Source organism: Anser cygnoides, chromosome 1 (assembly GCF_040182565.1).
Source record: "Anser cygnoides isolate HZ-2024a breed goose chromosome 1, Taihu_goose_T2T_genome, whole genome shotgun sequence".
NCBI lineage: Eukaryota > Metazoa > Chordata > Aves > Anseriformes > Anatidae > Anser > Anser cygnoides.
In genome coordinates, this window is record NC_089873.1 from 105,434,525 (window position 1) to 105,458,301 (window position 23,777).

At 38.1% G+C, this 23,777-nt stretch overlaps 3 protein-coding genes across 16 annotated transcripts in view; 1 reads left to right on the forward strand and 2 right to left on the reverse strand.

Moving 5' to 3' along the window:
• The window catches only part of DYRK4 (dual specificity tyrosine phosphorylation regulated kinase 4), a 46,467-nt gene extending 46,292 nt beyond the window's left edge, over positions 1-175 (reverse strand). For 2 of the 4 annotated variants that reach the window (XM_048079968.2, XM_013197253.3), the window contains exon 1: positions 38-175. The gene's annotated coding sequence lies outside the window, so the exon portion shown is untranslated. Of the gene's footprint in view, position 1 lies in introns of all 4 variants that reach the window. The other 2 variants (XM_013197255.3, XM_013197252.3) reach the window with 1 other exon arrangement.
• RAD51AP1 (RAD51 associated protein 1) lies at positions 1-13,433 on the reverse strand. Of its 5 annotated transcripts, XR_007169437.2 has the most exons (10): positions 13,329-13,433; positions 12,842-12,882; positions 11,207-11,348; positions 10,313-10,422; positions 9,913-9,981; positions 8,306-8,458; positions 5,991-6,173; positions 4,837-4,977; positions 4,523-4,642; positions 2,741-3,459 (listed from the first exon to the last, which is right to left on the reverse strand). XR_007169437.2 is itself a non-coding variant. In XM_048079977.2 (9 exons), exons 1-9 carry the CDS (start codon positions 13,394-13,396, stop codon positions 3,332-3,334), a joined length of 1,035 nt encoding a protein of 344 aa, XP_047935934.2. In that variant the 5' UTR covers positions 13,397-13,433; the 3' UTR covers positions 1-3,331. The 5 variants fall into 5 exon arrangements, 4 of the variants coding, with proteins under 4 accessions (XP_047935934.2, XP_047935935.2, XP_066833421.1 ...); XM_048079977.2 differs by lacking the exon at positions 4,523-4,642 and having other exon boundaries at positions 1-3,459; XM_048079978.2 differs by lacking the exon at positions 4,523-4,642 and having other exon boundaries at positions 5,991-6,146.
• The window catches only part of FERRY3 (FERRY endosomal RAB5 effector complex subunit 3), a 23,927-nt gene continuing 13,506 nt past the window's right edge, over positions 13,357-23,777 (forward strand). For 2 of the 7 annotated variants that reach the window (XR_007169433.2, XR_007169432.2), the window contains exons 1-8: positions 13,357-13,485; positions 14,525-14,722; positions 14,998-15,143; positions 16,340-16,521; positions 19,496-19,595; positions 19,690-19,811; positions 22,027-22,133; positions 22,764-22,961. Coding sequence is in view for 5 of the 7 variants with exons in the window: in XM_048079972.2 (XP_047935929.2) it covers positions 14,545-14,722; positions 14,998-15,143; positions 16,340-16,521; positions 19,496-19,595; positions 19,690-19,811; positions 22,027-22,133; positions 22,764-22,961 (1,033 nt within the window). In the remaining 2 variants the exon portion in view is untranslated. Of the gene's footprint in view, positions 13,486-13,948; positions 14,080-14,524; positions 14,723-14,997; positions 15,144-16,339; positions 16,522-19,495; positions 19,596-19,689; positions 19,812-22,026; positions 22,134-22,763; positions 22,962-23,777 lie in introns of those variants that run through there. The other 5 variants (XM_048079972.2, XM_048079973.2, XM_048079974.2 and 2 more) reach the window with 4 other exon arrangements.

The window sequence follows — 23,777 nt, forward strand, 5'->3', positions numbered from 1 at the left end:
CTTTAACGGCTGCTTTGTAGGTTTATGCTGGTCTTACTTGTCTGGCAATTTCCTCCTCTTTTTTTTCTGGCATTATCTCTACTCTCAAAGAGAGTAGGAAGTGAGAAATGCACTGATGACATAGAAGGTCTGTAGGTACATAAGCATACTTTATAAATATTCAGAGCAATTTCACACTTTTATGTCCCTGAATTTTAGGCATTTTTAACTTTTTTAATGCTTGTTTCAGAATAAGCTTATTTATCATTCTCGGAGCATAGTGCCTCCAGGCTGCCAGAATTCTGAAGTGTGTCTGTGATGCAGCCTTGTTCTGCATGACCAACCTGCATTCCTGTGGTCATAGCAACTGAACCGCACATACAGCAACGCAGAGACAGCTTTCACCTATGTTATTGTTGATTCCACCTCTAGGAACACAGTATATCTGGAGCTGCCATCAACACTTGAAAGGAACTGTTGTTCGGAAGTAAGAGGTGATCTCTAGATCAGACAGATTATCTACTGAAGTCAGTTGCAACTGGAAGGACTTGGCAGCAAAGTTTACATCTAAAAATAGTGATCTATTCTTTAACAATCATGTTGTTACTCTGTTACTAATACAGATGCACTTCAGAAAGAGCAAATATGTGAAAACTGGACTCTGACTTGTTAAGGGATGCACTTTGTTAATCTTTCTGATTGCTTTACAGACTGAAATCATATGCATTCCCTATCACACCACCATGCAACCACTGGAGGAATGATGCATAGAGATTTCTGTGTAGTGCTGTTTAATATTTAGAGCAGTAAGAAAACTAAATTAAATGTACTTTTCAGAGAAAAAAAAAAGTTTCCCAAGACTGAAACTAGCTGGAATAACACAACTCCTGTTACTACCAGGAAAACAAACAAATGAAAAAACAAACTAGTTATTGTAACAATTACAGCGTCCAAATCAATGTGGCCACTTCTGACCATGCTCTTTAATAATTCAGGACAGAAAAGAACAAGTCTTTTATGTAAACAATCCCTACCTACTGGCAAGACCTGTTTTCTTCAGGTTGGGTACAGAGTGGCCTTGAAACACAAATAGGAACATTTAACTTTTACCTTGCGAAGGCACTTTTTTTCCCTCTAATTGCCTATATGGAACTTTCACTCAGTGAAAAAAAAAGTATAGAAACAACTGGAAAATCCTCATGAACTGGAAACACATACAAACCCAAGGGTCCCAAGGACAGGTGGCAGACTGCTATGTCATTTCTGAAAGTATGAAAACGCCAACACTGAGACCTGAGCAACACAAGTCTCAACTGTATGTTTCATGGAAAAAAATAACAAAAAAAACAAAACAAGATGAATGGAAGGTCAGTGAAACCTGGGATTCCTAAATCTACTAATTGCAGGAATATCTTTTGAAAGCATAACATTGAGGAAATATTTTCCATTGTTATGTACATTTCCCTGTATAGCAGGAAAAGATATAACATCATGAGATCTTAATTTATCCTGAAAAAAACATAAAAGCAAAACAATTCATGACAGTTTAATTTCAATAGAAAGAAACCTGGTGACTGTGATGCAGTGATGGACCACGAAGATGTTCTTTTGCATGACCTTTTCTTTCTTCTGGAAAGAAAATGACTGAAGCATGAATGGAGGGTAGCAGACTGGGATGCTGCATTGAACCACCCTGGGGCCCAGGGCTCTCCATGCTTCCTGTTCTGCTGCAGCTGCTTATCCACCGTACATCTCAGAAGGGGGCCAGTTAAATAAGCACAAAAAGTCAATCAAGGAGAGGAATAATACAACATCCACCTCCTAGTTGTCACAAGCATTATTCTTAGATACCTACCTTTTCCTGTGGGTACTTCTTGTTCAACTTTGGAAGCAGTCTCAAGCTCACCTGCTGACAATCTGCTGCGAAGTTCTATTTTTCTGATGCGCCATTTTAGCAAGCTAAGACAACTCACAAATGAGGCAGACAGGTACCAGAGACATCAGGCACATGCCATCCCTAAACTCCCTTAGTCCAGTTCACCAGGCCCTGCCTCACTCAAAGCTATGTGATTCCATGCCAGGAGTCAGGCATCCAAAATGTGGATAAAGTGCAATTATAAGTCACAACGATGAGTTTCCTTGTTTCTGAGAAACACTTTGATCCACAGATTCCTTTAAAGTCCTTCCATAAGGCAACGTGCCTCTTATTTTTAATATGTGTTTGTAAATATCTTGTTTTAATCATTTAAATACTATACAGTAAAAAATGAGTATATGATATCATATTTTTACTCAAGGAACACCATGCTTTTTACCTGCATAATCACTCTGAACAATAGGCCCATATATTCTTTTAACACTATCATGTATGTTAAGAAACCTGGAATCTTCAGTTATGTGAATACAACTCACTCGTTCATGACCAAATCCTTTTAAGTAATACAGGACCAAAAGCATCTACTGTGGCATCTGGCATAACCAACATGCTTACACTGGAAATTATTTACATTTGTGGACTAATTATGTCTAAAAGCTCAGTCTTATGACAAAGTAACTGTCACTTCAAGTTTTATAAAAATTCAATAAATATGCAGGATATCAGTCTTCACCAAAGATCAAGGAGCCCAAAGCAAAATCCTTATTATCTGAGTCTGAGTAATGCTATTGACTTCCAGTAAATTATTCACATGCAAAAATATTTGCAGGACTGTAGCCAAAATTTGGAAATGAACTTCAAAATTAATAGAATGAATTACTAAGATTAGATTATATAAAGTATTTTATTTTACTTTTTTTTAATATAGCATTCTAAATACCATTCATATCTATATTACATTTTTTTAAAAAATGAATAGAAACACATAAGTTATGCAAACACTAACAGATTTTGAGAGTGAAGAGAAATTTTCCAAGAACGGAGGGGTAAAAGTGATGTCTCTTCCCATAAATATTTTTTTATACTGTAACTTTCACTTGTGTTAAGAATCCATTTGAGATAAAAAAAATCCGTAATTGACATAGTATTTCTGACTATTTTAATGGCATGTTCATATATCAGAGAATGACAATTATTATAAACCCCTATCTCAGAGTATAACCCATAAAAGAACTAGTGACCAGATGTCACCTTGGTTAAAAAATATTATTATTCAATAGCACTTAGGGATGCCTAGCATTTTACAGAATAAAAACTCTGCAGTATTAGAAATGTACATAACAACTGTCCCGCAAAGCAGATGATGCCATGAAGCTTTTGCTGTCCGCTGGTTTTCAACGCTCTACTTATAAGCAAAATGCTTTCCAAGGTCTTTTCTAAACACAGTCCTTCACATGATACCTTGTCAACGACCAGTTAACTGCTGGTAGCACTGGGATGCAGTGGTTTGACTCTTGCTAGTCTGGAGAGGCCAAGTCTAAGACCATGAGTAGGTGACTTAACCGAAGCATATATCCCAATGTTATTAGTGCTTCCCGATGCAGCTGAAAATAATTTTAAAACAAAAAGGTGTAAGCAGTTTTAAGAAAAAAAAATCGTAACTCCTGTCTTTTTATAGCATTCAAAGCAGAACAAAAAAAGTATTCTAAAGACATTGCAATAAAGATCAGAACAACATACCACAAAAGCACATGAAAATCAGCATACTTGCAGAGAATCACTCTATTTGGGAGCCACTCCAGCAGGTATGGCACACAGCCCCTCGCTACAAGAAGGACATGGAGGTGCTCGAGAGAGTTCAGAGAAGGGCAACGAAGCTGGTGAGGGGTCTGGAGAACAAGTCTTATGAGGAGCGGCTGAGGGAGCTGGGGTTGTTTAGCCTCGGGAAGAGGAGGCTCAGGGGAGACCTCATCGCTCTCTACAGGTACCTTAAAGGAGGCTGTAGAGAGGTGGGGGTTGGTCTGTTCTCCTACGTGCCTGGTGACAGGACGAGGGGGAATGGGCTAAAGTTGCGCCAGGGGAGGTTTAGGTTGGATGTTAGGAAGAACTTCTTTACTGAAAGGGTTGTTAGGCATTGGAATGGACTGCCCAGGGAGGTGGTTGAGTCACCATCCCTGGAGGTCTTTAAAAGACGTTTAGATGTAGCCCTTAGTGATATGGTTTAGTGTAGGACTTGTTAGTGTTAGGACAGAGGTTGGACTAGATGATCTTGGAGGTCTCTTCCAACCTAGACGATTCTGTGATTCTGTGATTTTAAGTAACAAGCAACTCAGAGAAACACAACCATGTGGTACTGGACAAACACAAAAACATTGTTCCTGGTCTACTGTGCATTTTCAGGTGCTCCACAGACAGTCACAGAATAGAACACAAAGTCAAGTGACAAAAGAAAGCTTGAGAGAAAGGAGTCAAACAAAAAAATAAATGTGTGCGTTAAAGGAAAGTAAATATTAAGGAAAACCAAAGAAAGAGTTAGGAGTCAGCAGCAGCAGCTTAAACATTCTGATAACCTAAAGCTTCTAAGTATTTGCTTTACTAAAGCAGTTAAAGCACTTCAACACATTTTTAACATTATTTGTTTAAAATATATAACAATGCAGCACATACCAGAGATAAAGAAAGCTCTTAAGAGAGAAGAGGCCACAAGACAATCTCTTGATTAAAATCTGCTTCACACTCTGGAAAATATTTCATTATCCTTCCCACATAAAGGAGTTAAGGATAATGCTGTAAGAGGAAAAGAAGCACGGAGATAGCTTTTTGTTTTGTTTTATTTTTTAACCTAGGGTTAAAAGAATACCTTGCATTTTAAGAGGGCAATAGTTGTTCCAAAATACTGTTTGTTTGTCTGCTTTTAGGAGAGAATTCTGGAAACTTAAGACAACCAATGTATCTGTTTATAGTTACAATCTCACACGTACCTGGTGGTATCCATTTAGGCTTCTTCTCTGTTACAGGACTTGATGCGTGTAAAGGCCTTCCAATTGGTTCTGAAGAACTGGACATCTGTGTTGGCTCAGATTTTAGTTCCGTTATCAGTGAAGGAGAAACTACAGGCGATACTTAAAAAATAAAACCAGCCTTAGAATAATACTTTTACAGAGAAATTATCACACTGTATAAGATGATAGATCCCTTTACAGCAAGACCTCTCTGAATTGAGTGAAACAAATATGTATGTTAATAATGCCTTATCTTCCAAACAGCGATATATATTTAAACAGTCAGTCCTGTTACATGCTGGAATTACAACACTAGTTTGTAAATAAGCACTGCAAGAATTTCTTGTTAAAGATGTTCCAGATACTAAATTGCTAAAAGCTAAGATTCCTCTGTCAACTATTCAAAGCAAACCATTCCTTGTCATAACTAAAACTAAAGATAAACTAAATTATGTATTGTAAACTCAGCATTGAAATTAAAAGACATTATCAAGTCAGACACAAGATGAACACAAGGGTAAGAATTTTCTTAAGCTGTTTAGATGAAAGTAAATTGTGTTAGCAATACAGTGAACAACTTCAGTCCGAACAAGCTGCATATTTAACACTTTCACCCAACAGTTATTAGCACTAGCATTGTTTGGCTACCCTTGAATTAAAGATTCATACATGTAAATGCAAGAACACGCCCTGATATTATATACATATATATTTATACACACACACAACACACACACACACACACACACATATATATTTTAAATCCTCAGATCACTCAGTATTATTTAACCTTTTCTTAAAAGCTAGTTTTAGGAAGAAAAACTATTCAATTTTGTCTATTTTTATAGTAAGCAATGTTTGTTTACTATAAAGCCTTTTTTCTTTCAGGATTTTTTCTCATTGCTATTTCCCTTTTACTCTGCATATAGCCTTTTTCATCATAACTCTGAAGTCAGTTTGTCAACTAATCTTATTTGTTCCTTCAGGTCTTTTAAAATACTTGTTTTTAAATAGGAAAAATGATGATAAGCATCAAACAAAAAACACTGTCAAAGGTACAGGCATTGTTCCTTGTATACAAAAGGAATTTTCATTATAAAGGAGTTTATTTCAGATTTCTAGGAGAAACTTACCTGTAGTATTAATCTTGGATGTGGGAGTCTTCTTTTCTTTTTCAGCCTGCCTCTTTTGTTTAGTTTCTTTTTTATTTCCTTTGGCTTTCTTCTTTTCCATAGCAAAGTCTTCATCATCACCTTCATTATAATCTGAATCTTCTTCTGATTCCTCATCTATGTCAAGGTAAAGGGATTTCATCTCTTTTACAGGAAATATAATTTATTATTACTCCAGGATCTTCTCATCTCACTCTGAATGTGAAGAACCAGTGTATCTTAAGCATACAGTTTTGCACATATTTATATGATGAACTGAGAAAGAAATTGGGGATCTCATCCATGTTTATAAATACCCGAGGTGTGGGAGACAGAGGGATTTGGACAACCTCTTTTCAGTGGTTTGTGGGACAGGACAAGGGGCAATGGCCACAAGATAGAGCACAGGAAGTTCTGCACCAACATGCGAAAGAAATTCTTCACAGTGAGGGTGACGGAGCACTGGAACAGGCTGCCCAGGGAGGTTGTGGAATCTCCTTCTCTGGGGATATTCAAGGCCCGTCTGGACGCCTACCTGGGCAGCCTGCTCTAAGGCACCTGCTTTGGCAGGGGGGTTGGACTCGATGATCCCTCGAGGTCCCTTCCAACCCCTACAATTCTGTGATTCTGTGAAATAGCTGTCATAATACATTCTCTATCTACAGATTTCTCTCTCTGTTTTTTTAGTAAGTCAACACACCCTGGTATAAACTGCAAATAATAATTCTTTAAACAGTTTTTAATTATTAATTTAAAATATCCCACATGTGCAAGATGAAAGAGTTAAAATTATTTGACAGCACTTTGAATTTTTACATATTCTTGCTCATGAATATTTAAAGTGGAATCATAAAATCATTTTGGTTGGAAAAGACCTTCAAGATCATCTGGTCCAACCATCACCCTACCACCAATGTCACCCACTAATCCACGTCCCTAAGCACCAGGTCCAACCTTTCCTTAAACACCCCCAGGGACGGTGACTCCACCTCCACAGCCCACTCCCTGGGCAACCTGTTCCAATGCCTGACTACTCTGAGAAAAAATATCTCCAAATTTCCAACATAACGCCCGCCCCTGGCACAACTTGGGGCCATTCCCTCTAGTCCTGTCACAAGTTACCTGCGAGAAGAAGTCAACCCCCAGCTCCCCACAACTTCCTTTCGGGTAGCTGTAGAGAGCAATATGGAAATTTGGAAAAAATGGAAATATGAAGACAAAAATACAAAGTAAAAATACTTTGTCAAAATTCAGCTGCAGAAGTTTTATAGGTTTACTATTTAAGAAAATAACATACGGGCAAGTCTTAGAAATAGCTTTCTGACAGCAATATCTAGACTATCCCCCAGATATTTTATTTCACTGATAATTTTAGAAGTATTTTCCAATAAGGCTTGCTGTAAAGGACAAAAGATTGGATAGAGACATGTTAACAACTGGGGGATAAGAGAGAGAGATGTCTATCATGTTTTCTAGGCATTCAACAATTGGCTCCTACCAGAATCACAGCAATGGGCTAGACTGGCATCCAATCAGACACGGAAAGGTTTTCTGACGGATGAGAATTGGAAGAAGGAAAGAATCACAGAATCACAGAATCGTCTAGGTTGGAAGAGACCTCCAAGATCATCTAGTCCAACCTCTGCCCTAACACTAACAAGTCCTACACTAAACCATATCACTAAGGGCTACATCTAAACGTCTTTTAAAGACCTCCAGGGATGGTGACTCAACCACCTCCCTGGGCAGCCCATTCCAATGCCTAACAACCCTTTCAGTAAAGAAGTTCTTCCTAACATCCAACCTAAACCTCCCCTGGCACAACTTTAGCCCATTCCCCCTCGTCCTGTCACCAGGCACGTAGGAGAACAGACCAACCCCCACCTCTCTACAGCCTCCTTTAAGGTACCTAAAGAGAGCGATGAGGTCTCCCCTGAGCCTTCTCTTCTCCAGGCTAAACAACCCCAGCTCCCTCAGCCGCTCCTCATAAGACTTGTTCTCCAGGCCCCTCACCAGCTTCGTTGCCCTTCTCTGGGGCAGAAAGAAGGCTACTTCTTTAATAAGCTTAAACAAAGCCAGTACTGAAAGCACTTAACACCTGGCAGGTCTCCAGATTCAGTTTTGATGCAAACCTCAGAATACAACTGCAAAAACAAACACTACAATTAAAACATAATGCTTTGGTTAAGAGGGGAGGAAAGATATATTAGAAGCAGTACGCACTTCCCTGCATATATAACCTCAGTATAAGTAATCACATTACAAGAACTCCTAAGCAGACAGTTTCTACAGACTACCTGGTACAGACTCTGGCTCAGAGTCAGTAACGTGCTCTCTGTCATCACTGTCAATGGTCAGTGACTTCTTCTGATGTGACAGAGCTTTAGATGCTGCCGTCCTTTGCCTACAGCCACTCCTAGGCATGTCATCATGTAGAACCTGATCAAGACCTAAAAAACAGAAGTTGGTCTAATTAATCCAAATTCACAGTAACTCTGCTCTCTCTATAACTGAAAAAGAAGCAGGTTTTGAGTCTTAGGGACGAGAATTCATTTTTGTTTTTCAAAGTACACTGTTAGAGTAGCAGGTTATCTGCACATGTTTTCATGTGGTTCTCATTTTATAGAATCACAGAATCATGAAATGGTTTGGGTGGAAGGGACCTTAAAGATCACCTAGTTCCAACCCCCCTGCCATGGGCAGGGACACCTTGCACTAGACCAGGTTGCTCAAAGCCCCATCTAGCCTGGCCTTGAAACCTTCCAGGCATGGGGCATCCACAGCTTCTCTGGGCAACCTGTTTCAGTGCCTCTCTACCCTCAGTGAAGAATTTCTGCATTATATCTACCTCATTAAATCTACCCTCTTTTAGCTTAAAACCACCAACTCTTGTCATATCAGTACACTCCCTGAAAAAGAGTCCCTTCACATCTTTTCTGTGGCACCCCTTAAAGTATACTGGAAGGCCACTGTAATGTCTTCCCGAAGCCTTCTCTTCTCAAAGCTGAAGAACTCCAACTCCCTCAGCCTTTCTTCACAGGAGAGGTGCTTCAGCCCTCTGATCAGCCTCATGGCCCTCCTCCAGACTTGCTCCAGCAGGTCTTCCTTGTGCTGGGGGCCCCAGAGCTGAACACAGCACTCCAGGTGGGTTCTCATGAAAGCAGAGTAGAGGGGGAGAATCACCTCATCTGACCTGCTGGCCATGCTTCTTTGGATGCAATACAGTTGGCTTTCCGGGCTGCAAGCCTACATTGCGGGCTCACGTTCAGTTTTCATCCACCAGCACCCCAGGGTCCTTCTCCTCAAGGCTGCTCTCAATCCATTCTCCACCCAGCCTGTATTTGTGCTTGGGATTGCCCCAGCCCAGATGCAGCACCTTCTGCTTATCCTTGTTGAACTTCATGAGGTCCATGCAGGCCCAACTCTTGAGCCTGTCAAAGTCCCCCTGTATGGCATCTCTTCTCTGCACCGTGCCAACCACACCACACAGCTTGGTGTCGCTGGCAAACTTGCTGAGGGTGTACTCAATGCCACTTAACTGGCAAAACTGTTCTATCTAGGAATGAAAGTTATCAGTATTTATCTGTAATCAAACTAATGAAAGTACAGATGCACAAAAACAAAATCAGAAATATGAAAAAGTTCCCAGTGGCACAGCATATGTTTTGGCCACATATACTTGATGCTTTGACATTCTGGACACATTAAGGAGCAGCGTTTTTCCAATTTTAGGACATTTTAATGAAAAAATGAATGCATCCCTCAAAGTTAAGAATATTTTAAAATAAATAAGCTTTTTTTCCACATAGGTGAAAAATAAAATCCATCAGAAATAAGAGAAAAACATACTTAAATGTAAATTTAAATGCTATTTATGAAAACACATAATATGAGAGCAACTTACCTAAAAGTTCACTGTCTACACTGCAGTTGGTAAAAACAGGTCTCCTATTTTCTGATTCAATATTCTTACCTGTTTTAGGATCCAGAAAATAAAATTTTTAAAAATATTAAACATTAATATATGAAAATGATGTTTTAAAAAGTGACGATATTAAGAAGTGAAAATAGCGTTTTTATCTGTCTCTAAACAATCTATTTGAAAAATCTTAGAGAAAGTTACTTTTCTCACAGAAAAAAACACATGAACTTAAGAAGACAGGCACAAGCTAGAAATTCTCATTTCTTCATAATGACATCTTGAAATAAAACATGACTTTCAAGCTATTTCTTTGCAAAATAAATTCAGTCGTGTCAAAATTCACTACATATAAATAGAGTGTTGCATTGAACTGTAAAATAACCTTGTTCTTCTGAATTTTGCACCTCAAGGATATTTGTTGGTTTTTCTTTGACAGATAAGGCTAAGGCAACTTCCAGATCTCTTTGATAGAGTTTGTCATCCAAGGATATTCTGAAAAAACAAACAGGCTAAGTAATAATACAATGAAATGAGTGTTACAGATCTATTTCTGACTTACTAAACTTTGAATTCCAGTGCTTGTAAAGAAATTATCATCATACTATGAATTACTTCCTGAAGAGACTTCAATAAAGTAGAAAGTAATATTTAAAGCACACTATACTTAAAAGTACGATGCTTTTGGAACACTGTGTGTATAAGACCTAATAACTGGTATTATCACAGGAAAGGCTAATAACATTTGCTTGAAATACTGCATTGAAACAGAACATTTATACAAAACTTTACCATCAAAATAATCAGATTTTTTAATTGACACTGACTCTCTATTTTCTATTAAACTTTAAATATGTTTTTTCTAAGGAGTCAAACTTGTCTTTGTAGTTATCAGTTATTCAAGTCCTTAAGTAATACAGAATTCTTACAATTATTTTGCACTGTAGAAATACCAAGACAAGATCAGACGTCTAAATCTGTTTCTGCACCTATGCAGGTAGATTGCTGTAGTTTAAAGCTGTAAAAAATGATAGACATAGTTCACTACTGACCTCAGGCAACTTTTCCTGACCCTATGTAAGGTTATTATACCCTTGTTTTGCAACTATACCATTATAGCTGAAAATCATTACCACACTAATATGTTAGGTTTTTACTCTCAGCTGTTTAAAACTCTAGGAAAAAAAAAAACAGCAACAACAAAAAACACCACAAATACTACTATTGAAATACAGCTTCTTACTTCAAACACAGTTAACCACATTTCAACACTTCTCACCTTTTACTAGGTGCCTGCTTTTGTGATGGAGTTAATTCTTTGTGTGTTATTTTTTGCTTCTCTTTTTTCTCCTTCTTTGGTTCCTTCAGCTGTGTTCTGGATTTTTTGCTTAAAGGTGCAGCTATACATGCAAAGTCTTCATCTATTTAGGAAATAATAACAAACTTTAATTAGGTTTCCTCCACTATATTCTTCCACGTGGCCAAAAACAAGTCACTCAACCCAATTTCATCATACACTGAAAATACACCAAACATAGCCTTTTTGAAATCTACTCTATTAAAAAAAATGGAAAAAAAAAAAAAACCAGGAAAAGTGTAACAGCACAGAACAGTGTAACAGCAGTTCTTAAATGTATTTTTAATGAAAATTTAACAAGACTTCTTTCAGATCTGTTTTAATGGTGATCATTTCAATTTTTATTCAAGGTCCCATTTGTTACCACAGTTTTAATAACTAAAGTTTCACCTTGTTATATACTGAACAATAATTTTTATAACATCAATCATTGTCACTAATCAGTTTTATAGTCCTGAGGTTTTGTGAATTGTTCCCATTAATGACTCCTGTTAATTAGAAATGTTCCTGCTTCCCTTTTTCTAGCTTTCTCAAGTTGTCTGTTAGCAAATACAATATATTTTCTCCAGTTTTCCAAGAAAATTAGAAGGCATGGAGACCGCCTTTCTTCCAACTGAAGACACTGCAGTTCACAGTGCAAAATAATTAAAAAAATATAATAATCTTCAGTGCTTCCTAAATGCCACAGAACATATATATGATCAATGCTGAGGAAAAAAAAAAAAAAAACACAAAACATCTGAGGGACAGATGAAAAGAGATTTAACTTTTCTTTTCTATTACAAACGGTCACTTAAAAACTAAGAAAAGTCATGCACCACATTTACCACATTTAAACTCATGAAATTAACACTCTGCATTAACCTGCAGGACTCACAAGGGACCATCAACATTATTTACTTTACCCTCTCCTTCCCATCACTTCATACTATTCAATGCATCTCACTAACAGACAAAGAGCAAGCAGGAAAACAAACAAACAACAGCAACAAAAAATTCATAATCCAAATCCATGAAAGTAAGGAAACCCAACTTCAGTAAGGAAAATATGTGACACCAATTGGGGCTTAGAGGAAAGAAGGACTGTCATGAAAATAAAGAGCCTGCAATCTATTTTTCTTATCAATGAACCTCAAAATTTGACTGCTAAGTTCTTACCCAGAACCCATCAAGGTACAGAGCTGCAAGAGGAATGTTAGATCTATGTACAGACCATCCACAACTCCTGACAATATTCTGACTTACAGTCCTGCAAACTCATCTTCAGGAGGACACGGAACAAGCAATTCTCCCTGAAAACTAAGGCAGGGAAAGAAACAATTTTCTTGCAATAACACCGTGTATTCACCAGTTCCCTAATACACTGTTATTATACTCTGGCTTACAGTCATCATATTCCTGTTGAATCAGGAGTTTTAACAGTGTGCACAGTTTACTTCCACTAAAAGCAGTAACAGCCCTGTCACTGAACTAATAGATTAAGAACACTCCACCGATGCTTTGGGTTGTGGCATTAGTGTTTGGCATTTTTGTTACGTACAGGAATACATCACTTACCATCATCACCAAATTCCGAATAATCAACAACTTTCTTGCTCCTGTGGCAAAACCACACAGAGTTAATCATTTTGGAGTGAGAATCTTTACTTGCTAATACTTGACTTTGGGTAAGTCAGGATTTTAAGGAAAAAAAACAATGCATATTCAGACGTTTTACTGTAAGGTTATTAAGAATCACAGTCGTTGAGCGATTTGAGCTCTACCTTAAAGCCATCCAGTCCCACTCCCCCTGCAGGGACACCTCCCACCAGACCAGGTTGCCCAGGGCCCCATCCAGCCTGGCCTTGAACACCTCCAGGGATGGGGCACCCACAGCTTCTCTGGGCAACCTGATCCAGAGCCTCACCACCCTTATAGGCAAGGGTCGGGGCCAGCGGGGCCCCAGCCGGGCCCCCTCAGCCGAGGGCGGGCAACGGGCGGGCAACGGGCGCCAACGGCCGCCGGCTTTCTAGGAAACGCCTCCCCCCCCCCCCCCGGCCCTCACCTCCGCACCGGCCGCGCCGTGCCCGCGGCCATGACGACACTGCCCCCGCCCCGCCCCGCGCCGCACATTCGCCACAGAGCGGCTGGTCGCGAATCTGCGCCTCCGGACGCGAAGCTCGCGCAGCCCGCTCGCCCGCGGGTGCCGGCGCGGCGCGGAGGTGAGGCCGGGCTGGGGCTGGGGCTGGGGCTGGTGGGGGGCGGCGCCGCTCGGATTCCTCCCTGCGGCCGGGCGCGGCCCGGCCTTGGCTTAGCTTTGGCTGCCCTGGGAGGTGTTTGGTTGGTGGTAAGCGGTTTGGGTTTGGTTTGAAATCATAGAATGGTTGGGGCTGGACGGGACCTTGCAGACCCCATCGGTCCCCCTGCCGTGGGCAGGGACAGCCCGGGGTGCCCCCAGCCCCATCCAGCCTGGCCTTGGGCTCCTCCAGCGATGGGGCATCCACGGCTTCTCTGGGCAACCTGTGCCAGGGCCTCACCACCCTCTGAGTGAAGAATTTATTCCTCATATCCAATCTAAACCTCCCCTCTTTTACTTTAAAGCCATTCCCCCTTGTCTTATCACTCCACCCCCTGACAGTGTCCCTCCCCAGCTCTCCTGCAGGCCCCCTTTAGGTACTGGAAGGCCGCTCTAAGGTCTCCCTGGAGCCTTCTCTGCTCCAGGCTGAACAACCCCAACTCCCTCAGCCTGTCTTCATAGCAGGGGTGCTCCAGTCCTCTGATCATCCGTGTGGCCTCCTCCGGACTCGCTCTAACAGGTCCATGTCCTTTCTTTTTCTTCCACTCTGCCACCAGTGGAAAGGAGGAAATAAATTGCTGCTGCACTATAAACTGTTTCAGTTCCTGAGATAGGCATGTCATCAGTCACAGCGTTGCAGTTAAAGGTAGCTGTTTATGTAGGTTCCTTCTGTCCTGGTTCTGCCTTTAAGTCAAGAATTTTGTAGTTACTCATGAGAGTAATTATCCTAATTCATACACTGATACACTCGATTACAGTTTGGAAACACTCGCTGTTTTGGAAAATAACATTTGGGCTTCAGCTCCTACCAATGCAGTCGTCAAAAATGAGATGAATATTTATGAAAAATGCAGGTTTTAAAGTTTTAAAAACTAGAAATTGTTAATTGTTAACAAAACATGCTTTTTGTTAGCAATTTGTTTATGATTTTACTAGAATTTAACTCATGCAAATTTTATTGCTAGTACAGGAATTCAACTCGAAGATGAAGCCTAATAAAGGAAACATCTGCATTCGGGAGAGAGACTATGTGTATGAATTCAATGCTGGAAATCAACATTTAGTGCTTACAGTGCCCCTTAAATTTCCTGTGCAAGAAAATATTAGTCATCTGCATGGACGTATAATGCTTCTGCACAATCTGCCATGTTTTATAGAAAATGGTAAGGCTTGAAATTTTAAATTTTGAATTTTTAGTGTCATATATTCATGCCCATTAATCTTTTACACCACACTTGAAGAAACCAAAAGAAAGGTACTTAGTAGAAATGTTTTAATTTTTTTTAATAGCTAAACATTTAAGAAAATGGCAGTACTAGAAGAAAAATGCCTAAGTAAAAGGTTTTCAGAAAATGTTCTTTGTATGTTTCCTAGCTGATTGCTGATACTTCCACTTTAATGGTTTTGTTGATGGGCCATTCTCTGTTTGTTATAATAGACCTGAAGCAATCTCTTAGTAAGTTCATAGAAGAGGAAACTATAAAAGATTATGATAGAGAAGCTGAAATGGCTCTGGAAGCAGTGAAATCAGGAAAAGTAGACATAAACCAGCTGGCAGATACTTGGTCTAAAGCTTATAAAGAGGTAAGGTTAAGGCTGAAAAATTAATGTTCAGAATTTGCTTTGTGTGTGTATGCATGTGTATGCAGACGTAATCACTTACGGGAAGGTACAAAATTACATTGAAATTCATTTTTACAATTCTTACGATTTTTTTTTGCTTTTATTCCAAAGTGATTATTAGGTATTCACCCTGGATCTTATAAGTCAGTTTTTTTCCTGAATTTCTCTCATTATTGGCAAAAATTTGGTAGAGTTTAAAAAAACAAAATGGAGAAGTAAAATAGCTAGTGACTGTCAAACAAAATTAGATCTGAGTTATAATACATTAGAATCAAAGAATAAGATTTGCTTTGATCCCATCTAGAACCTCAAAAATACCAATGAAGTCTCCTAAAGAAAACTGTCAACAAATTGTATGCCTTGATGAACATGAATAAAATAAAATTAGCTTAATCTTTAAGAAGGAAAAATCTGCATTGGGTGAACATAGAAATGTTTCAAATCATTGAAAGAGTTTACCCTCTTCTTCTCTGAAGGTTACTATGAATAGGTTAGGCAGACTCTTAAAAAATTTATTCAAAATCTTGCCTCAGTGCTAGGATTATGATTTTATCTTGACATTTCTTCAATGTTACCATCTAAATTTATCATCTGAATCTGGTGGGAGTGACGGCAGATACAAGGATCGTTTCAGTATAGAAGAGCCTGCTGAACTGGCATCTCTGGGTCATTCTTTGTTAATTAAAAATTATTTTTCTTAAGTCAATGTTTCTGATCACATTGTAGTGACATCAGAGTTTGGTCCTCCTTTCTAGTAAGACATTTTTCTTTGCACAGCTGATGTTTTGGACCCTATCTAAACTTCATCAAATGCAAATGATGTTGTGCAGATTTATTTTTTGACAGCACCTTAAATACTTAAAATAGTAAGTGCTAAATTATTCTTCTTTTCACGTTGGTGGTGAAAATTAATGATTCTTCACTGTTGGCAAAACCGTAATGCTTCTGCTGCTAGTTGCTTTGAAATAGAATATGGGAAGAGAGAAAATGATAAAAGCTGAAGCAGAATACAGAGAGCTCAAATTAAGGAGCTAATTCATGTATGTTGAAGGACGTGCATCAGTGTGAATGCCCAGTTGGTTTTGCCTCCCCATTATGAGGGATCATTATTTTATATTATATGGTGACTTTAAAGACATCTCTCTTATAATTTTTAGACAACATTAGAGTATGCAAAACCTGAAGAAACCAGCTGGGATGAAGATTTTGCAGATGTTTATCATGATCTGATACATTCTCCAGCTTCTGAAACACTGTTAAACCTGGAACACAATTATTTTGTTAGCATCTCAGAATTAATAAGTGAAAGAGATGTGGAATTGAAAAAGCTACGGGAAAGGTATTCTGCATTCTTTTCTTCAGTTGTCTTACAAAATACAGGTGTATACTAATGGGTGTATACAACTTGTATGATAATGCGTGTCAATTTGTATTTGTCAATGTAAGCCCTATTTTAGTTTTGTGTTTCCCTCTTTAAACTTAGTCACGTAATGCTTAGTTTATATTGTTGGGGTCAGCTATCTTACACTCTCCTCAGTCACTGAAAATTAGAAAAGCAAAGGTCATCTGATTAATACAAGGTTTGTGCTTTTTTTTTTTTTTAATTTCCATTCAAATTCCATTTTAATTTCCATTGCTGTTTTATTTCCATTCCTATTGATGTTTTAAGTGCTTAGGTTATCTAGATAGTGAAGTTTAAGTATGTATCATGTTTTGCCTTTATTGTAATATAATTCAAATAGGAAATCGGAAGTTCCACAAGATGAGAAGATGAGGAAAAGATTTGAACAAACTTTAATTCAGAAACTCTAAAAGGAAGAATTTTGTAAAAGTCTCTGTGGTCTCTCCAGTAAGCTTGAAAAGCTGCAGGTGTCTGCTTTGTCCACGAGGAGGAGCACATGCATTGTGTGTTTTAATTCCCCCCCCCCCCCCCCCCCCCCCCGTGAACTAAATAGGTTCAAAAAAATGAATGGACACAAATATATAGTATAGGTACTAGCAACGAATCCTGGCAATGCTTGTGAGATGCCAAAATATCCTTAGCAGGTGTGTTTTATAAGGGGTAGTGCTCTTTGTTTTTAAGCTCACGTTATATACCTGTTTTTGTAGGTTCTTTCTAGTGTACTTCCAGAATGAATCTTACATATTTATTTGCGTGGTTTCTTTCTAATATTTCTGAATCTTATATATCTCTAATTTGGGGATGAAAGTTGCAGTAATGTAAGCATAATGGTTTTTGCTGCTTACTGACTCTTCTCAACTACGTATATAGAAAAAAGAGCACTTAGTATTAAGAGCAGTAATCTTGTACAGCTCTAGTATGACAGAGTTGTGTATTGACTTCAGTGGAATTTATTATATCTACTTGCTGTAATTGTGAAAGTTTGTATTTTGATGACAGCTGAGACTATCCCACTTGAGTGAAGGTAATGTTCTGTTTACACGGGAGCTGATTTGGAATCCCTGACCCTCAGATTTGTTTAGTGGATATTCATTACTAAGTCTTTGTTATAGTAAATTGATTCATTGCTAAGGATGGGGTGAATATTAAAAGACAAATGAAGCCAGGGACACTGAAGAAGACAAAGGAGGGACGAGATATTTGGATGAATTGATGATAGCAGGACAGCCTAGCAATTACAGCTTCCCTTTTTGAATGTAGCTTGAGTTGGAAACTCATCTGGCTGTTAAAAATAAGTGAGTTTAGCCTACTTCATGGTGGTTACCATGTCTGCATCATTTGTGCTTGGTGGCAAAATTAAGCAAGGGATCGAGTAAGTCCATTTCAAAATAACAGTTGTCTCTGGATTATGGTATCTAGCCTGGGCAAGAGTTAAAAACTTTTATTGGTCTTCTTGTTTTTAACAGGCTTTAGTATCTAGAAATTTTACTTGATACATCTTATGGACTCTAAAATTCATTCTTAATCAAAAGGAAAAAAAACAGGACTTGCTTTTTAAAAATAATAGCTATTTTAAATTGAAAATATGTATGTTCTTACCATAAAAGTTGAAAGATCTAGTTTGTAATTGCTTTCAGTAAAAGGAAAATATTCTTCAGGTTCTGAGACTGAAAACTTACTGTTTTTTTTTTTACTTTGTCCAGTGACTTTTCCATTATTTTTGGATCAAATTGTTAACTCAAAGGAGTAAAATAAAGAACTCCTCTCTAACATTGGCAGCATTAAGTGTCTGACTAAATAGCTGCTGTAAAATGCAGTTCATCCATTGCACTGTCATATACTCCCTATCGGACTCTTCAGAATGCTCCACTTGTAAGGTCTTCTGGATCCCTCCCCCAATCCATCCTGCATAAAGGGATGCTTCTGTTTAGAAGAGCCGTTGATTTTTCTGTGTCCTGGTAGAAAAATAAACAAAAAACACAGTAATTGAATTTCAGCAAGGACAGTTCAGACCACATATTAGTTAAAACTCTTCTAATAATAAGGATAGTGAAGTGATCCAGATATTAGATTATCTAGAGAAACTGTCTTATCATCTTGTGAACGTTTCTGCAGGAAGACTTGAAATGTATGGATTCTGATTCCAAAAAAAAGCAGAAGGATAAAGTACTGCATGACATATCTTTCAGCTGTTTGCTGAATTTTCTGTAGAACCATGGAATGGTTTGGATCGGAAGGGACCTTAAAGATCATCTAGTTCCAACCTCCCTGCTATGGGCAGGGACAACTTCCAGTAGACCAGGTTGCTCAAAGCCCAGTCCAACCTGGCCTTGACCCCTTCCAGGGATGGGGCATCCACAATCTCTCTGGGCAACCTGTTCCAGTGCCTCGCCACCTTCATAGTAAAGAGTTTCATCCTAATAAACATAAATCTAAATCTACCCTCTTTTAGTTTAGAACCATTATTTCTTGTCCTACCAGTGCACTTCTTGATAAAGAGTCCCTCCCCAACTTTCCTGTAGGCCCCTGTAAAGTACTGGAAGGCCTCTATAGTATCTCACTGGAGCCTCCTCTTCTCTGGACTGAACAACCCCAACACCCTCAGTCTGTCTTCATAAGGGAGGTGTTCTAGCCCTCTGATTATCTTTGTGGCCCTCCTCTGGACTCTCTCCAACAGGTCCATATCTTTCTTGTGGTGGAAGTCCCAGAGCTAAGCACAGTACTCCAGGTGGGGTCTAATGACAGCAGAGTAGAAGAGGAGAATCACCTCCCTCAGCCTGCTGGCCATGCTTCTTTTGATGCAGCCCAGGGTACTGTTGGCTTTCTGGGTTGCAAGCGCACATTGACGGCACATCCTCTGCCAGTTTATTGAAAGTGTTATTTGTAAATCTGCATTTGCTTTCCCTTTCAGACAAGGAGCAGAGATGGATAAGGTGATGCAGGAGCTAGGGAAATCTCTAACGGACCAAGATGTAAATTCATTAGCGGCTCAGCATTTTGAATCTCAGCAGGTAATCTAAATTCGTTGAACTAGAACACATCATGCAAATAATTGTCTTAAGAAGAGAACCCAAAACACTCAAATTATGTCTGTCTTCTTGTTAGGATTTGGAGAACAAATGGACCAATGAATTAAAACAGTCCAGTGCTATCCAGAAGCAGGAATATCAGGAATGGGTGATAAAACTTCATCAGGACCTTAAGAATCCCAACAACAGCTCAATCAGGTATTTAATTCCATGGTGACGTTTACTGCTGTCTCTATTAATTCAAAATACATGGTTTTATGTACTCTTTTCTTTCAAAATAGCCACTTAAACAACATAGTCCAAGAGAATCAAAGGCAAACTATCATAATTAAATATCTATATTTTTAGACCTTTCTTCTTTGCATAACATTTTACAACCTTTCTGTACAAAGAAATGTTCTCATACACTAAATTACAGCCTGAGCTGTATGGAGCTTCCTCCTGTTTTGCCTTATTTACATTGTCTTTTTTTAAAATGCTTTTTCATAATGCTTTCTGTTATCACATAATTATATTACACAGAATAATTAAAGTTTAGTAAGTGGTAGCAGTGTCACAAATTTTGAATTACAAGCCTCTTTTTTAATGTTTTATGTAGACATCACTGTACAGCTAAATATTTGGAGTCTTTCAGTCTGACCACTTATAGTGAGAGTTGTTTTCTTATTGAGGATATAGTAGGGAAATTGAAATTTGTAACTTGAGGAGATCCCTATGCTGTATCATTAGTGTCTACCACCTTCGTTACTATTTGGAAAATGAAAAGAGTAAAACCTGATGCTTTTTCATGTCTGATTAGTAGAAGAGCCTGATTAGATTGTTTAGATGGATGCAGAAAGGATTTATGGGGAAAATGACACCTTTGCATAAAATGGGTGTGAGTGATAAGATGAAAATGGCATGGAACATAAAGTGTGAAATACTTCATCACTTCCTCTTAAGTGTTCACTTTTGGGATAAGAAAGCAGAGTGTATGGAACATGAGGGAAGAGAGAGGAGGGGAAATATGTTAGAAGATAATATACATGTAGATTCCTCACTACTTTCCTCACGATTGTGTCTGAATTTCTGTGTTTTGGAAGTCTTTTGCAGTTTTCAGGTTAGTCCCAGAATATGTTCCTAGGACTGCATAGCTTCTGAGCAAGCTAACCTCTTTCTAGATCAGTGACCCGGTAAAAACTTCACTGCAATAGTGACAGTCTGCTCAAATTCTAAGCCCAGTCCTGAAATATCTTTCCACAAAGTTTTCATGTTGGTATATTCTCATGAGTCTTTAAAGATAGTAAAATTACAGAGGCCATTCCTGCTCATCACTGTGAATCTCTTCTACTGTAAAATGAGGCCAAGGTGGAGTTACGTAGAACTGAAAACCAGAAGAAATAGCTAGAGGTCCAGCGACAAGTACCTCTGAGAAAGACAGTGGATGCTTGGACTTCATAGTTTTGGATGCTCAGTATTGCAGATCTCCATTCATCTTAATAGATGTGAAGTGATAGTATTTTTATAGAAAGTGTGGTCTCTCTGAGTTCTGAAAACTATAGGTCCTAATGCATTTGAAAGTAGTACACAGAAAGTCTATGATAAGGCAACTAGAAGCTTGAAGATAGGCAGATAATTGCTTGTGTGTGTGTGTATCTTTTTGTATCTTCGTGTATATATCTTTATATATATTAACATGTATCTTTTCTGAGTGTATATATTAGCAGTGTATCTCAGTTTTATCTCATAACTAGGCATTTGCATTTAGTGAAATTTCTTGCAAGTTTATAAAACAATCTTTTATGAAACACCTTTGAAAATTAGACACTTTAAAAACAATGAGAACCTTTTCAGTAATGCAGAAACAAATTGAAGAGGTGTTCATGTTCTTTCATAAAGCAGAAACAGTACTTATTGTGTGACTTATTAGCAAACAGGTGACTTTTTGAAGAAAAAACAAAACGGTCTTCTACAATATTTCTTGCTAGTTTGAACAGTGTGGCAAACTTGACTTGACTGTTTGTTTTTTTAACCTCCCATTTTGTGTGTGGGGAGGCAGGTAGAAAGAATATCATATCCAGGACCTTCATAAATAAAGTTTTGTGTGTTCTAAATAGACTGATTTTTTTTCCCTTTTATTTATATGTTCATTTCATTATAACTAGGTATTGTGGTTCTTCTTGCTCAATCTCAAAATGCTTTACAAAGAAGCCTGGTGATGTAAATCTGATAGTGAAGTTTACTCTTCCTGCTGGGATACAGATGAAGTGTTACCAGAAAGGCAAAACTTCAGATGAGTAGAGCTCATTCAAATAGGTTTAGTTTCTTGGCTTCCACAGACTAGCTGAGAAAATTCTGGATAGAGTTTGCAGTATGTTGTTCATTGTCAGCAAAAGCTAGTATAAACTTTTCAGTAGGTTTCTCATTACTTTAGTGATGAAATTAAGGTTCAGCCCAGTCAATTGAGAGAATCTGTGGAAGGAAATGGAAGAATTTATGAAGAGCAAAGACTTTTAGAAGAAAGCTTTACTATTCACTTGGGTAAGTAAAATAAACTGACAGTAAATCCAAAGATAATAACAGGTGCTAATAAGTTATGTATCTAACCATGTTTTATTTACAGTATTTAACTATTAACGTATTTATTATATACAGTTTGGGAGAGAAGTACAGTACAGCATAAACTGTATCAAACAGTGTCTACCTACCTGGAAAATACTTGATGGAAAACATTTTAAAAGCAAATTTTTATCCACTTTAGCAAGGTGACTAGTATAGAAAAACATGTTAACATCAATACACATAGCGATTAATAAATTAAAATGTGGGTGTTGTATTCAGTTCCCAAGAAAAGTTAACAGAAGAATAGATGCTTGATTTTTTTTTTCTTTTAGTATTGTTTATGTAGTAGAGATTTCTTATGCTGTCTGTTTTGACTGCACTCAAGTAGTCCTTATTTTGTAATTTGCTGATATGCATATAAACTGCATATATGGTTAAGAACTTACTTTGTGCAAGTATTATTGATTATACTTTCCTTATGTCTTTTTCACAAAACTTAGGGGAACTTTTTGGTCATTTTAATGATAATTGTGAGTTTCATCTTTTGCTGTTTGTATTAAATACCATTGTATTTAATGATACTGTTTGTATCATTTATATTTGGTACAGGAGCTCAGTTGAAGACCATGCATAACTTGAGATTATTGAGAGCTGATATGCTGGATTTCTGTAAACATAAGCGTAATCATCGAAGTGGAGTAAAGCTTCACAGGCTTCAAACTGCAATGTCTCTCTACTCAACTTCCCTCTGTGGCTTGGTTTTACTGGTAGATAACCGTATCAGTTCATACAGTGGCATCAAAAGAGGTGAGTCCCCTGATGGAGTATATCATGTCAGTGAAAGCCAGTGTCACTCTTAGAGACTTGCTGTCTTCTCTCACAAAAAGTATTGCCAGTAAAATTAAAACTTACTAGAGACCCTAATGTTTTGCATGTGATATTACAAAAGGGTAGGAAAAGCAAAAAGAGATGGATAAGAATGGGGAACAGAGCTGTGCTAAGTAGCTTGAACTGTGATATGCTGTTAACTTTTGTATCTCTGTACTAGGTTTTGCATTTGAGTAAAGAAGTTGTTAGAGTGGACGCTTTAATGTTAATTGGCCTGCCTTACACTGGCTGATAATCAGTAGGGCCTTCTAACTCTCTAATGTTAATTTGCCATACAATGAAATACTCAAAACGAAGTTTTAAAATTGATAAGCATGTACCATATTTATACATTTACTTTAAATATCTGCATCACCATAACTTCCATTAACAGGGAACAATGGGAGTATAATAGGAGTATTAATCGCCTACTCTTGGAAAGCTTGATCAATAGCCATTTTAAGTGCACATCTTTTGATTAACTGGTCTCTGTGATGGTGTTTGAAGGCTAACCAATGACATGTGTGTTTGTTCCTGTTCGAATTTTGGCCACCCAGGCTCTCTGTGAACAACTTTGTAGACTTTCCCATCTTCCTCTTGAAATTTAATACCTAAATATTTACATATGAAACGTCTTTTTGACTAGAGCCAGTATTAGTTGTCGTCATTCTAGTATGCATTTTTTTGGAAAGGGGAGGAAAAAGTAGGCTTTGGTGCGCTCTGAAAATAGTGTGGAATCAGGCTTGTAGTAAGGAG